The 14,838-nt window shown below is 38.0% G+C and overlaps 1 protein-coding gene across 1 annotated transcript in view; it reads right to left on the minus strand.

The window, feature by feature from the left end:
* Window positions 1-10,697, minus strand: part of ppil6 (peptidylprolyl isomerase (cyclophilin)-like 6) — a 46,240-nt gene extending 35,543 nt beyond the window's left edge. Inside the window, exons 1-3 of the mRNA XM_039749954.1 lie at window positions 10,604-10,697; window positions 7,983-8,078; window positions 5,832-6,020 (exon numbers count right to left, since the gene is read on the minus strand). Of these exons, the coding sequence (XP_039605888.1) occupies window positions 5,832-6,020; window positions 7,983-8,078; window positions 10,604-10,687 (369 nt within the window). The 5' untranslated portion in view covers window positions 10,688-10,697. The remainder of the gene's footprint in view (window positions 1-5,831; window positions 6,021-7,982; window positions 8,079-10,603) is intronic.
* Between the last annotated feature and the right edge of the window lie 4,141 nt (window positions 10,698-14,838).

The raw sequence follows: 14,838 nt of genomic DNA on the forward strand, positions 1-14,838 counted from the left end.
TGTAGTCCCAGGGGACAGCCCTGTGGGGTCCTGTGGGGGCCGCCAGGGGGAGTGGCCGGTTTGGGGAGTCCCTTCGTTATGGGAATTTTTGCCTCACCTGGAAATGCTTACAGACCATGTGTGTGGAAGATCGTGAGCACCTCTGGGGCAGGTAAAATAAAAAGAACTGCCTACCTCGCATCATTGATCCAGAGTAGGTAGGAAAGTTGGGATTTGATTTTACCATATAAATTCTGGTATTTTATAATGTCAGTTGTATAAGTCAAATTCGGAAAACTCACGCTATTGGTCCAAGAGATTAGGATATGCTAAACACCTACCTGAGAGAGTAACCACGGAGCACACTGCCTTTTTTTCAATGAATTATGCCTACGTGACCACACAGTTATACCCAAACTATTCCGAAGCGACGTTTGCACTGTTTTGTGTTTTTTGTATCTCACACCCTCATACACCTTTATCATAAGAGCATTCCTTATCTACAATGGAGCATTCGATCAGAATAAAATATAAAGCTGGTTTTAAATTAATCGTCGTTGAAGTGACGAAAGAAATTGGTAACTTCGCTGCTCCAACAAAATTCAATTTATAGTTGTATTTTGTATATGTAGTATTTTTGAACTCGCGAATAAATCAAGGTCTAAATTTATGATAGATTTTTCAGGTTTCAATACCGGACTTATAGACAAGTATATACGGTTTTAAACATTAATAAAATTTCAACCTGTTGATTTCACACTCATGCATTACAAGATATTTCCTATTAATTAAATACACCCAAAAAAGCAAATCTTTGTTTTTAGAAATGTTATTTTCACGTTTTAATTAAATTGTCAAGTGATCACTAACCACAGCTAAATCACTTTTAAATAATAAAATAATATTATGAATTAGCCAATCACACCAAGGTTGTTTAAATATTGAAGCCCTCCTGTGTCCACAAGGAGAAAAGCTTGCTCATGTACACGAGGGTGTGCAGCAGACTGGCTGGATTATCAAAGGGAAACAAACCCAAAGCCACCTTGATGACCACACAAACCTTTGGTGCTTAAAGTACCATTATGTCCAGTCTGTATCTTTTTAGATAAAGAGTGAAGACTGCTACAACACTTTAATATCTTTACAAAAATTGAGGACTCTCAATGCAAATGAAGCTTATGAAAATAAGCAATTTTTTGCTACTTATACAACCCCACAGCTGCTCAAACATTCTGGAAAAAAATCCCCAAAAATTGGTTTAGGTGCTTTCTCACTGGAAAATGTAAAAACATTTGACAACACACAATTCTAACATGATTGGTGATTTAATGCAATGAAATTCATTTGTTTTTTATAAATATAAATTAATTCAGTTATTATGGCAACCAAACAAATGATGTCTGTTATGCTAGAAACACATGTAAAGCCTACAAACCTGCTCATTTTTATTTGAATCAACTTGAAGTAGCTGCAAAATTACAAATTTTCCTAAAAATAATTTTTTAAATCTTAAAGACATTCATTTTAAGTAAAGTTAATAATTGGGTAATGGCAATATACACTAAAATGATTTATATGAGTGGTGCTGTTAATTAAATAAAGCAATGAAATCCATTCATATTGTTTCAATCGAAATTATACTGCTTAATATGTAGGTGGAGCGGTGGTTGTGAGGCTGAGGATATGCCCCAGTATCCAGTAGATTGCTGGTTCGAACCTTGAGCAAGGCCCTTAACCTGCAATTGCTTCAGGGCACTGTTCAATGACCGACCCTGTGCTCTGACCCCAAGAGGAATGCGATAACTAAATTTTGTAATACCTGTACATAGACAATAAAGTTGAATTGTTTCAAAAATTTTAATACAGTAAAGCCTTAAAACCTATTCAAACCTTTTTAAACCCTTTGAGTAAAGCTAATTTAAGTTAGTTGGGTAATAGCAAATATTCCCCAACAATCTTCTTTTGAGTGTTACACTGGCTCTTTAAAATGGCCAGAAAACTAGTTTGCAAAACCAAAAAGAATTCAAACTAATCTGTTCATTACTATAACATGATTGCAAATCAGCCGTAAGAAACTACATTAGGGGAAAATATTAACATACAAATAAAATGAAGGTGATATTTTCTTTTGGTTTAAGACTCGGTCAATTGATACTTGCAATGAGTACTGATTAGCTAACCAAAGGAGTTAAGAAGAACTGAAAAGAAAAGAACAATAACATAATACTTAATCTACTTACGATCATGAGGGTCACAGGCTAACCAAGCTATCAGAGTGAAGGGGCACCTGACCATTGCAAGGCTCCACTCACACTTGTACTCCAATGGGTGCTTGTTTAAATTTTAGATGTGCATAAAATGTTCTTCAGCATGTCTGTCTGTCCACATGGAACAACATGGTTCCCTACGGATTGATGTAATTTGATGCACTTACTCATCAAAGAAATTTTGTAGGGAAAAAGATCAATGATCACTGAAAAAAACACATTTAATCCACCCATTCCTTCTGAACCAGAGGTTGGTACTTTCTGTCGACTGATACTTCAAGACATAGACTCTACTGAGAAGCACCTCCAAAAACTGTTTAATATTAATAAACCTGATGAACAAAAGCATTCATTAGTTCAAGTAATGATTTGAACATTGGAAATTTGAACAGTTGTTCATCCAGCAGAAAAAGGTGGAGCTATTGTAGTCATGGACACTACTTAAAACAACTCAATGATAAATCTGGTTATGAACGTCATTCTTATGTAAACAGCATCCTCATTTACCCCATTTTGTTATCTCTGACCTAAAATTCATAAGAATGTTTGTAATCTACCTGGTCATCCAGTTATTTTTATGTTGTTCCCTTTGTCCTATGCTCTCGATCATACATTAATTGCTCAGCTCATGTGAGGAGTCATTTACAAAGAATGACGTACCATAATGGCTACATTTTGGTCACTATGAACACAAAATCCCTTTACACTAATACTCTGCAACCAGCTGCGGAACAAATTGTTGCATTTTTCAGATTATCAATTGAACTACGTTGACTTTATTGTTCAACTTTCTAATGTGACTTTAAATCAGAACTTCTTTTGTTTTTAACAATCAGTCCTACAACCAACACAAAATAGTCACGATGAGGGTGGCTTTCAGCCCTAGCATAGGCAATCTGTATGTTGCACATTTGGAGAATCAATTTGTATACTCCTCCAATAATCCATATTTTGATCAGGTTGTTGTGTGGCTGTGATTTATCAATAATGTTTTTTTGATCTGTAATGGTTAAGTTTGGTTCATTACTCAGCTATGTTAATAGCTGTAATCAGAACTTATCTTTCACATTGAACTATGAATTTATGTCTGTTTCTTTCTTGGATATTACAATGTTTGTTATAATAGGCTCTTTCTTATTTACACTTTATAGAAACCCTACTGATCAGAATACTATACTCCATGCTTCCAGTTTTCATCCTAGATCATTAATTAAAAATTTACCAGTCTCACATTTTTTTCGATTCTTATTCTTCTTTTGGCTTCTCCCATTAGGGGTTGCCACAGTGGATCATCTTCTTCCAAAGCTTCCTGTCCTCTGCATCTTGTTCTGTTACACCCATCACCTGCATGTCCTCTCTCAGCACACCCATAAACCTTCTCTTAGGCCTTCCTCTTTTCCTCTTGCCTATCAGCTCTATCCTTAATATCTATTTCCCAATATACCGAGCATCTCTCCTCTGCACATGTCCAAACCAATGCAATCTCACCTCTCTGACTTTGTCACCAAATCATCCAACCTGAGCTGACCATCTAATGTACTCATTCCTAATCCTATCTATCCTCATCACACCCAATACAAGCTTTACCATGTTTAACTCTGCCACCTGCAGCTCTGTCTCCTGCTTTCTGGTCAGTACCACCATCTACAACCCATATAACACAACTGGCCTCACTACCATCCTGTAAACCACTTGCTGACATCTGTCTGTCATAAATTACTTCTGACACTGTTCTCCACCCATTCCACCCTGCCTGCACTCTCTTTTTCACCTCTCTCCCACAATCCCCTTTACTCTGTACTGATGATCCCAAGTATTTAAACTCATCCACCTTCGCCCACTCTACTCCTTGCATCACCATTCCACAGACCTCCCTCTCTTTTACACACATGTATTGTTTTGTTCCTACTGACCTTCATTGTTCTCCTCTCTAGAGCATATCTCCACCTTTCCAGGGTCTCCTCAACCTGCTCCCTACTATCACTACAGATTACAATGTCATCAGCAAACATCATAGTCCATGGAGAATCCTGTCTAATCTCGTCTGTCAACCTGTACATCACCATTGCAAATATGAAAGGGCTCAGAGCTGATCCCTGATGTAATCCCACCTCCAACTTGAATGCATCCGTCACTCGTACAGACCTCACCACGGTCACACTTCTCCCATACGTAAGTTTTTTTTCAGTTTTTTTCGATCAAACTGCAATTTTTCTGACTATCAAGATTTTATAAGGGTAGCCCATGAAAACAATTTCCCCAAAACATATTATTGAAATGGCAGCAGAGTCCCGCATGTGGCCTGGATTTCACCATCACATCAACTGTTGAAATACTAATTTACCTCTCTAAAGTATCTATCTATCTAGCTGCCTTAAGTCATGTCAGGTAACTTAAATGACCTTGTGTAAATGTAAAAGTAAAAAAGGCCCAAAAGGAAAATAAAAAGTCACCTAATTTATAAACAACTGAACTGAAGAGGAAACAATCTCCTTAAGGTTATCTGTTATTCATACAGTGAATAAAGACATACTCAGTATTTATGATTCAGTATTTCTCTGGCCAAATAATTTATCAGCAAACTGAAAAAAGTATACATCAGTGTCTGTTGTAAGCAGCAATTTTAGCTTGAAATTTCAACAGATTTTACCTTCCGATTAGGGTCTTCTTTCAAACATTTTATGTTACACATAAATAAAGTACATTTAGCCACAAACCTGTCACAACCATCAAAAAATGTTGAAAGAAATGCAATTTTAATATCATTAAAGTTGGTATCTGGTGTCTATGAATGCTATTTTGGTCACCAGAAATTGATCTGGGCTCCATTTTAATTACATGCAATTGTAAAATGCTATTAGAAACAAATTTCTCAAATGCATTTGAATATCACACTACATAAGTATTTTGTAACTTGTTTCTTATTACTGATGTGTCAATTGGACTGATAACGCCACATATGGACTCTCTTCACAGTTCTACAGGTGCTCAGTGCTAAGGCATGTCCAACACCTCTTCAGTCTTTCTATTTGATTTATCATGTTGAACAAACATCTCTCATTTCAGCCTCTATTAGAATGGATCATTTTCATACCCCAGCACCAGTAGGCTTTGGGCTTTTTGCTTTCTAATCAAGTTGAATCTGTCAGAAACACCTGGATTATACATTTAGATATATTCATAGTAATGTCTAAAATGTTCTTATTATTAACTGTGGGCAGCATGGTGGTGCAGTATTTAGCGTTACAGCTCCAGAGTTTCGAGTTTGGATCCTGGCCAGGTTACAAGCTGTGTGCAGTCTGCATGTTCTCTTTGTGTCTCAATGATTTTTTTCTCATAGTTTTCTTCCCACATTGCAAACATGTACATAAAAGATTGAGAGGCGTGTATAAACTGGCCCCATGTTGTTGTGTGTGTGCGTGTTCGGCATTGACTTGGTGCCCCGTTCACATTGGTTCCTACTTTGTGCCTGATGCCCCCAACATACTGTAGGCCTATGACCCAGATAATGGTTGGGTAGATTCCCGAAAGTGCCAGCAGTGTACTCCATCAGTAGGGCTAATGGTGCCCCAACTTCATGCTCACCTTTGTGTCCTTTAATTGTTGGGAATAAAATTCTTCTGCCAGTGCTTGGTAAAGAGCAGGCGGACGAAAAAAGGTAAAGTTCCATTTGTGTTCTGCCCAAGATAACAATTCTTTTTCTGCACCGAGAAGTTTTCCATTGACAAAGCACATAAGGGGAGAAGAATATTCCCAAGTGTCACCACGGATTTCCTGTTTGTGTCAAAAGAAGAAAAGTTCATTTACAACACATAAGTTAAAACCTTTTGACAGATACAAATATTTTGACAATAAATATCATAACATGGTAATGTAGCTTTTCTTGTAACTGATATACATATACAGTACTGTATATACAGCATTTACAATATGTAGACATCTTATTTCTAACCATGAGCCAATTATGGACCACTTGTGCTAAGAACAAATTATTTCTCAATTATCTCTATCCATCATTGATCACTCACTATATATCACAGAGTGCCTTTCATATCTATCTATCTATCTATCTATCTATCTATCACACAGTAGAAAATGAACCTATCTGCCCAGTTATCCATTTTCTGAACCTTGCTTACTCTCATAAAGGGTTGAAGCAGCATAGCATGAAGGCACAAGCCAGTCCAAGATGGTAGTCTGTCACAAAGCTATTGAGGTACAGCCCCATATGCCTTCACTTACTTGCAATGAACCAGTTTAGTGCTTCCCATCAATCAGATGGTGTGTTTTTCCACTGTAATAGGAAATTAAAGTATCTACGGTAGCTCCCAAGAAAATAATAATTCTACAGTAAAGCCTATGACTCAAACAGGGCTCTATTCATGTTGGTAACAGCACTACCCAATGCTCCACTGTGCTTCCCCCCTGAAAATTCACATGACTACACCAACACTTCAGAGTAAAGTTGTTCAGAAATTATTAATGAATTGGGCATTGCACTGCCTTCCTTGTTCGAAACCAAAAATTAGAGAATATAATCAAGAAAAAAATAAACACAAGAACACTAAGAAGCCTGTCTAAAAAGACAGAAACTTTTATTTCAATTTATGCTTCTTTGGTTAGCTAAGACCTAAAAAAAATATAAATAAGATATAAATCGTTTGCAACGAGTGCAGAATGCAGCTGCTAGAATCCTAACTAGGAAAAGAAAATCCGAACACATTTCTCCAGTTTTAATGTCACTACACTGGTTACCTGTGTCATTCAGGATTGACTTTAAAATTCTGTTTATGGTTTATAAAGCCTTAAATAATCTCGCCCCATCTTATATATCGAAATGTCTGACACCTTATATTCCAAATCGTAACCTCAGATCTTCAAATGAGTGTCTCCTTAGAATTCCAAGAACAAAACTTAAAAGAAGTGGTGAGACGGCCTTCTGCTGTTATGCACCTAAAATCTGGAATAGCCTGCCAATAGGAATTCGCCAGGCTAATACAGTAGAGCACTTTAAAACACTGCTGAAAACACATTACTTTAACATGGCCTTTTTATAACTTCATATTAATCTTAATTTAACTTAATCCTGATACTCTGTATGTTCAATTTCCTCAAAATAACTATTCATGGTGGCTCTAAAATCCGTACTGACCCCTACTCTCTTTTCTGTTTCTTTTTCCGGTTTCTTTGTGGTGATGGCCTGTGCCACCACCTCCACCTACTCAAAGCTTCATGATGCTCCAACAATGATGGACGGATTAAAAGGCAGAAGTCTACGTGACCATCATCATCATCAGGCCCTTCCGTGAGAATCCTAAATCCAAAGAGGACTGTTTCATTTATGTTAGGTAGAATGCCCAGAGGGGACTGGGCGGTATCATGGTCTGGAATCCCTACAGATTTTATTTTTTCTCCAGCCGTCTGGAGTTTTTTGTTTTTTCTGTCCCCCCTGGCCATTGAACCTTACTCTTATTCGATGTTAATTAATGTTGATTTATTTTGTTTTTATTATTGTGTCTTTCATTTTTCTATTCTTTAATATGTAAAGCACTTTGAGCTACTGTTTGTATGAAAATGTGCTATATAAATAAATGTTGTTGTTGTTAAAATATTGTAGTAGTAAATTCTGATATGAGTCTCTGTGTCATATTTGGAGTTGTTGAAATGAAGTAAATTATGCATCACACATATACACATTCAATGAAAAAATGCACATTGCTTTGGTTCTGCACATACCTTTTTCTTATTGTTTAAATATTCATTCCACGCACATTCCAACATGGGGTGAAAAGCCGGTTCTAAAAATGTTCTGGGCATATTCTGATTCAAACCCTGCTTTTCAAAAACATACAAATTTTAGAAAATTTACAAGTTAGAAAAACTTCACTATCTTAAAGAGTAAAAAGACTGGAAATATCCAGCTACATAACAATCACATCACTGTTTTCAGACTGAGTTTACATTTAGAGTAAACAGCAAATAGAGTTCTTGGCTATCTGGAATACGTGGCTGTCATTTTCAGGGTTGCTGTTTGCACTGTGCCTGATGTCACCAGCAAAGCAGCAAACCCTTTCAATGCTGTAGTAGATATGGGGGACCAAGAAATAGATGGTTGGCAGAATTATCGGTACTTAATCATACCTGAGTAAATTATACATATGCAACATACTTTACACTGTATAATACTATTCAAAATAATTAAATACTCATATCTAAGTAAATTATATATACAGTACATCCAACCATCCTTTATACCCAATAATCCAGGGCTGAGGTCGTGGGGCAGCTGCAGCCTATCACAGTAATGACTGGGTTCAATGCAGGAACAATCACTGGACACACACACACACACACGTGAGGGGCCAACTTAGCCAAGCCACTCCACCTATCATGCATGTTTTTGGACTCTGGGAGGAAACTGGAGCATCTGGAGGAAAAGCATACTGACACTGGGAGAACATGCCAACTACATGCAGGATGATTGATATATATATATATATATATATATATATACACACAGTATATATACTGTGTATATATATATATATACAGTATATATACTGTATATATATATATACTGTATATATTTCCATCTATCCATTATCCAACTCACTATATCCTAACTACAGGGTCATGGGGGTCTGCTGGATCCAATCCCAGCCAACACAGGGCAAGGCAGGAAACAAATCCGGGCAGGGCGCCAGCCCGCCAGAGACAGTATATATATATATATATATATATATATATATATATATATATATATATATATATATATATATATATATATATATATATATATATATATATATATATACCTACCTGTTAACTGTTTGTTAATATACATATCTAATCATGGCAAAAACTCAATACATTTAGACATTAGCCACTTTCAAGATGACCTGCTGAAGTTCAAACTCAGCATCAAAATGGAGAAGAAAGGTGATTTAAGAGACTTTGAATGTTGCATGGTTTTTGGTGCCAGATGGACTGGTCTGAGTATTTTAGAAACTACTAATCTACTGGGATTTTCATGCACAACCATCTCCAAGGTTTACTAAGAATGGTCCAAAAAAGGGGAAATATTCAGTGAGCAGCAGTTCTCTGGGTGAAAATGGCTTGTTAATACCAGAGGTCAGAGAAGAATGGCCAGACTTGTCCAAGCTAGCGTGTGTTTGAAGTGTTCACTCTGCAATGGATGGGTGCCCAGTTCAGGGTTTGCTCCTGTCTTGCACCCTATTGAAGCTGTGTTGTGATATTAATTAATTTAGATACACACAGACCAATTACTATTAGCCATCCTAAAACACTATCATCATTTGAAAACAAATTCCTATGCTCTTAAAAAATTACTTAGTATGTGTATCGGAAATACTGACACATAAAATACTTGTCTCAGTATCGATTTCAAAAATAGTGGTACCGCCCATCCCTAATTATTACTTGGCTACAACTGGTTATATTTCTGTGTTTTTCTAATTGAAGCACAAGGAGATGAAGTAACTTGCTCATGCTAGTACAGCATCAGTAGTGGGATTTGAACCAACAACATCAGAGTTTGAGGCCTTATCCACTATGCCACAATGCCTTTCTATCCCAAAAACTGTGTAGGTTAGGTTAACTACTGATTCTGAACCAGCCCAGTTGTGGGTGTGTACCTTGTGATGGACTGTGGTTGTCAAAGATCGTTTCCTGTTTTGTGCCCTGGGCTGCTGGGATAGGCTCCATGTCCCTGACTTTGATAATGGGAATTTTATGCATGTATATTCAGTCATCTATTGCAGGGGGAAAACAATGTAAAATAATTTCCCATTCTAACCAAACAGTTTATTCTATTCATTCTTCCGTGCATGTAAAATTAAAATGAAAACCTGTAGCCACTGTGGCTCTCCTGGTATGAACTTGAGGGTCTTCTTGGAATGACTTAAACATTCAAACAGCCTAGGACATGGTTCAGATTCAGAACTTGAGCTTGGAGAGACCGGCGCAAATCACTGCGCCAACGTGCACCTCAAAGTATCACGTCAATGGACTTGTATGGAGTAAATTTTCTAACAAGGTTTCGCAAACGAGTCACAAAGACTCTTTAAAAGCCGCAACGCATTTTTTAAGACAAACATCTGCGATCATGAGGTTGAGAGGCTTGCAGCCTCCGTCTCTCTCACAATTTTTTAATTCTTTTTTTACTTTGAAGCAGCCAAAATCCGACCCGAAACAATCGTCTTCATTACGGTGCTAGATGGCTACTCAGAATTAAACCGCTTCAACTTTAACGCGTTAGCTCCACCGTCTCAACCCACCACCCCCGACACCTTCACGTTGCAGTTTCGAGGAACCCAAAATACGAATAGCGGCATCACCTCAGCAATACATTTGGCCACTTGAAAGCTGGGGTCTTTCATGAGCCCGACCACCTCGACTCGAATCTTCCGATGCAGAGCCATGTTTTCTCTGTCTCACTTCTCTCCGGTATGGAACGCGTGTGTAAACAAGCTGACCGTCTCCAGGGCAACGCCAATCAGATGGACGGATCGTTGGGCAGTACGGTGACGTGCGAACGAAATTCACTTTTTGTTTTCTTAAACGCGGATCACTAACTGAGTATAATTCGTCTCTATGAGCATGTTTTAGACACTTCAAAATGCTGTTTTTATAGAACTGTTTTACACGTTCAGAGTCCTGCACTGAACGTCTCAATCCGCTCACTATGTACAGCATGTGGAATCTGCAGGACCTCCCTGTGCTCACAGAGCTTGCACCCCAAAGATGTGTACTTCGGGTAGATGAATGACACCAAGGAGTCCTACAGAGTGAGGATGTGTCCTGCATTGGTTCAATTCCCTGCGCAGTGTTTGCATTTGTCATGCTCTCAGTGCCATCAGGATAAATTGTGTCCTGAGCAAGTTATACTGAAAAAAGTGGCTGCAGAAAATACATGTATAATTTAACTTTGATGTAAAATGACTAAACTGGTATGACATGTGAAAGTACAGTAATCCCAGTGTTTTTGTGTTATTCGCTGGAAATATGGATACGAGAGAGAATGACAGCGGAGTGCACAGAAAGGATGAAATGGAAGACCCCAGATGCCTGATGTATCTGGATGACATGAGAAGCAGTAAAGCTTTAAATGGCTTTGGTCTCCTCTACCATATAGAACTTTCACTGCAGTGTACCCTGCAGTCACAAGTCATAAACTTTCTTATAACTCTATGTATAAAAAAAAAACATCCTTGGCGGCAAGGCCTTCACCCACAGGGCCACCAAACTCTTGGATGACAGGCCAGCTGCTCTTAGGTCACTGACATTCAAATTAAGGCAGAAGAACTAACCCTTAAAACAACAGAGAGTAGAGATGGATTGTGAGCTGGTTATTTAATGCTGTGATCATCATGTCTGCTACTTTAAGCAAATCACTGGTCCAAAGGAAGGTCATAGTGGACTGCAGCCAATGGGAGCAATGGTGGCAAGCGTGGCATCAAACCTTCAATCACAAGTACACTAGTGTGCACCATACTGGTTTACTGGAAACACAGGGAGGGGTTAGGTAGTCCCTTTGAGATCACCTTAGCTCAACTTTGAACCTCCACTCCCATCCAGTGGTTTATTTTCTCCTAAATTTCAGCCTTCGCTGTTTATTTTTTTGTCTCTTCCAAAGATTCCTTTATTTGTCTTTATTTTCCACTGATGGATTTGTCATAAGAGTGTTACAAACATGTTTGTTCATTTGTTGCTGTGAAGAAGTATTTTCCTTCTACTTTATTTCAACTTTTATTGCAAATATATCATTGGCTGCAACCAAACACTTCCTATATTTCAGTATCGATAGTACATGGCACTTTGGAGAAATGTTAGCTCACTCTTCCTGGCAGAACGGCTTTAATGCAAAAATACTGGCAGGTTTGTGAGCATAAGCCACTTTCAGATCTTGCCACAGCATCCCTATAGGTTTTAGGACTGGACTTTGACCAGACCAGTCTAAAACATGAATGTTGATTATTTTCCATAATTCTAATGTGGACATGCTTTCGTGTTTAGACCATTGTCTCACTTTTTATGTTGTGGCAGAAACGTGAGGGCAGCACACAGAAGATCCCTGGTTAACTTCCAGAACAATAGGTTTTCAAGTTCAGGCTCATTTTTAGGTGTACGCGGCACAAGAAAATTCTTACTTATATGTTTTCTTAGAACAGTGACAGAATTATAATGTAAACAAATAGTCACACCACAAAGATGTATATAGAAGGAAACACATATGTATTATTAATTACAGTACACACACACAGTGTTTGTAATTTTGACTGACTGTTCAGCAACCTTACAACTTGAGAATAGAAACTTTCCCTGAATCGACTGGTGTTGAGCGGTCCTGTTCTAAGAGTGAGAGGAGTGGCTGTGCAGGATGGCTGCCATCTTTAATTACTGTATCCTGTTTGCCTTTCTAAGGCAGCGAGTGTTGAGGATGTGCTGAGCAGAAGGCAGCTGGGTACTGGTAATGTTCTGTGCTGTCTTCACTGCCCTCTGCAGTGCTTTACATTCTGACCTGTGCAGGTGCCATACCAGGATGTGATATCATGTGAGGATGGCCTCCACTGTGCACCTGTAGAGGTTCAGTACAACAGCTGGAGAAAAGCAAGCTGCCCTTATATATCTGACATTGTAGATGCATTGGTGAGTGTTTTAGACAAAAGAATAAATGTGTTGCACCTAGTTCAGTTCATCAGTGATGGTAACTCCATAATGTCTGAAGCTGTTCACTCTTCTAAACAACATTCCCTTCTATTTCATTGTGGCCTGCCTCGTACTTCCTCAAGTCTTTATCCAGCCCCTTGGTTTTTGGTGACATTAATGGTGAGATTGTTGTCCTGGCACAACTGAATCAGCCGGTAAACCTGTTCTCTCATCAGTGTTGGTGATAAGGTCTACGACGGTGGTGTCATCAGAAAATGTGAAGCTGGGGAATGCCACATCGTATACTCGCCTTCTTTTAAAATGGCTTCTAAAGTTTTGACCTAATAGATTGAATTCCTAAAATGGTTAATAGTGTAATAGTGTAAGAGGTGGCTGACAGAGTTGCACCTGCAGGCTTACGGTAGGAGAAAATGAGTTTAATGAAGATCTGGGGCCTCATGTATAATGCTGTGAGTAGAATTCACACTAAAACAAAAATGGGTGTATGCACAAAAAAATTCAGAAGCATAAAACTGTGTAAGTAAAGTTCCAAGCACTTCAAGTACAATTTGGTGACTTAGGCAGTGTGATTTGAGTAACAGAAGGAATAAAACAAAAATAAATCGCCTGAAATAAACAAGAAGTGGTCAGATGTGAAAATCAATCTGAACAGGCTAGTGTCTGTGTTTCATATGTAAACGTACTAGGGCCACACAGAAGAACAAAAATAGGGACGCAGTGAAGAAAAAAAAGGTTTATGTTAAGATTAAATTCAACTGTAATCTCAAAATTTCCAATTTAATCTCGTAGTTTATTTTGTCATTAAGGCAGAACATCTTAAACTTCATCATAAAATTGATGTTTCTCAAATTCCATCATAACTAAAGTAGCACATTAAATGCTTTGTATTCTGTGTTCCCCTATCCAGTCATTACATTCATGATATTACAGATCTCTGAACATTTTAGAGTACTAAGATGCATACTTGATATCATTTTCATGATGAAATGCATTAAAGCATGTATTAAACATGAGCTGGCCCCCCGTCCAGGGATTGTTCCTGCCTCCTGCAAGATGCATGCTAGGACACACATGACCCTGGATGGAATAATTTATTGCAGCAGTACCATCTCTGTCAAACAAACCAAGGCCTAATTCCTGTCCTTCAGCTTTCTTTCTCCATGTAACCAATGGCCACACAATAAACGTCTGTAATAAATGTAAAATAAGCTGTAAACTTAGAACACAGATTCTTTAAAATTTTCAAGGAATATTGAAAACTCTTCCATTATATATGTTTAATTATTCCATCTATCTACCTGTCCAGGTTTGCGCCAGTCCCAGCAAGCATCTAACAGCACAGAGCTGATAGCTTTTGGAAATCTAAATCAACTTTGAAGCCAGTCAGAATTATTTATAAACACATGCTCTCTTCTGTTGAATTGAACTGAATTCCTTTACTGCCATTGTATGGTACAATGAGATTTAATATGCAACTCCTCCATGAACTTAATTCCCTATCAAATGATAAAGAAAAAAACAATAAAATGATACAATATGAAAGCATAAGTATAATATACATGTACAAATAGTGCAGATAGTGTAAATGGTTCATAAAGTGCCTCAGGTTGTGCAATAACAGTTGTAGCGTAAGTGAGGTAATTGTAATTATAAGTACAAACAGTTCTGCCTGGATCACTTGATGGACTGATCAAGCACACTTCCAGCTCTTGGGATGAAACTGTTTCTGAGCCTTGAGGTCCATGCAGGATAGTCTCTGAAGTGTTTGCTGGATGGAAGAAGTTCAAATAGACTGTGGTTTGGTGAGTAGAATCAATGCAGATGCCAAGGACCTTCCTTGAGGTTTTGGCATGTGCTATAAATGTCCTCCAGGGCTGGAAGCTGTATCCCAATAATCCTTTAT

The sequence above is a fragment of the Polypterus senegalus genome, chromosome 3 (assembly GCF_016835505.1).
Source record: "Polypterus senegalus isolate Bchr_013 chromosome 3, ASM1683550v1, whole genome shotgun sequence".
Lineage (NCBI taxonomy): Eukaryota > Metazoa > Chordata > Cladistia > Polypteriformes > Polypteridae > Polypterus > Polypterus senegalus.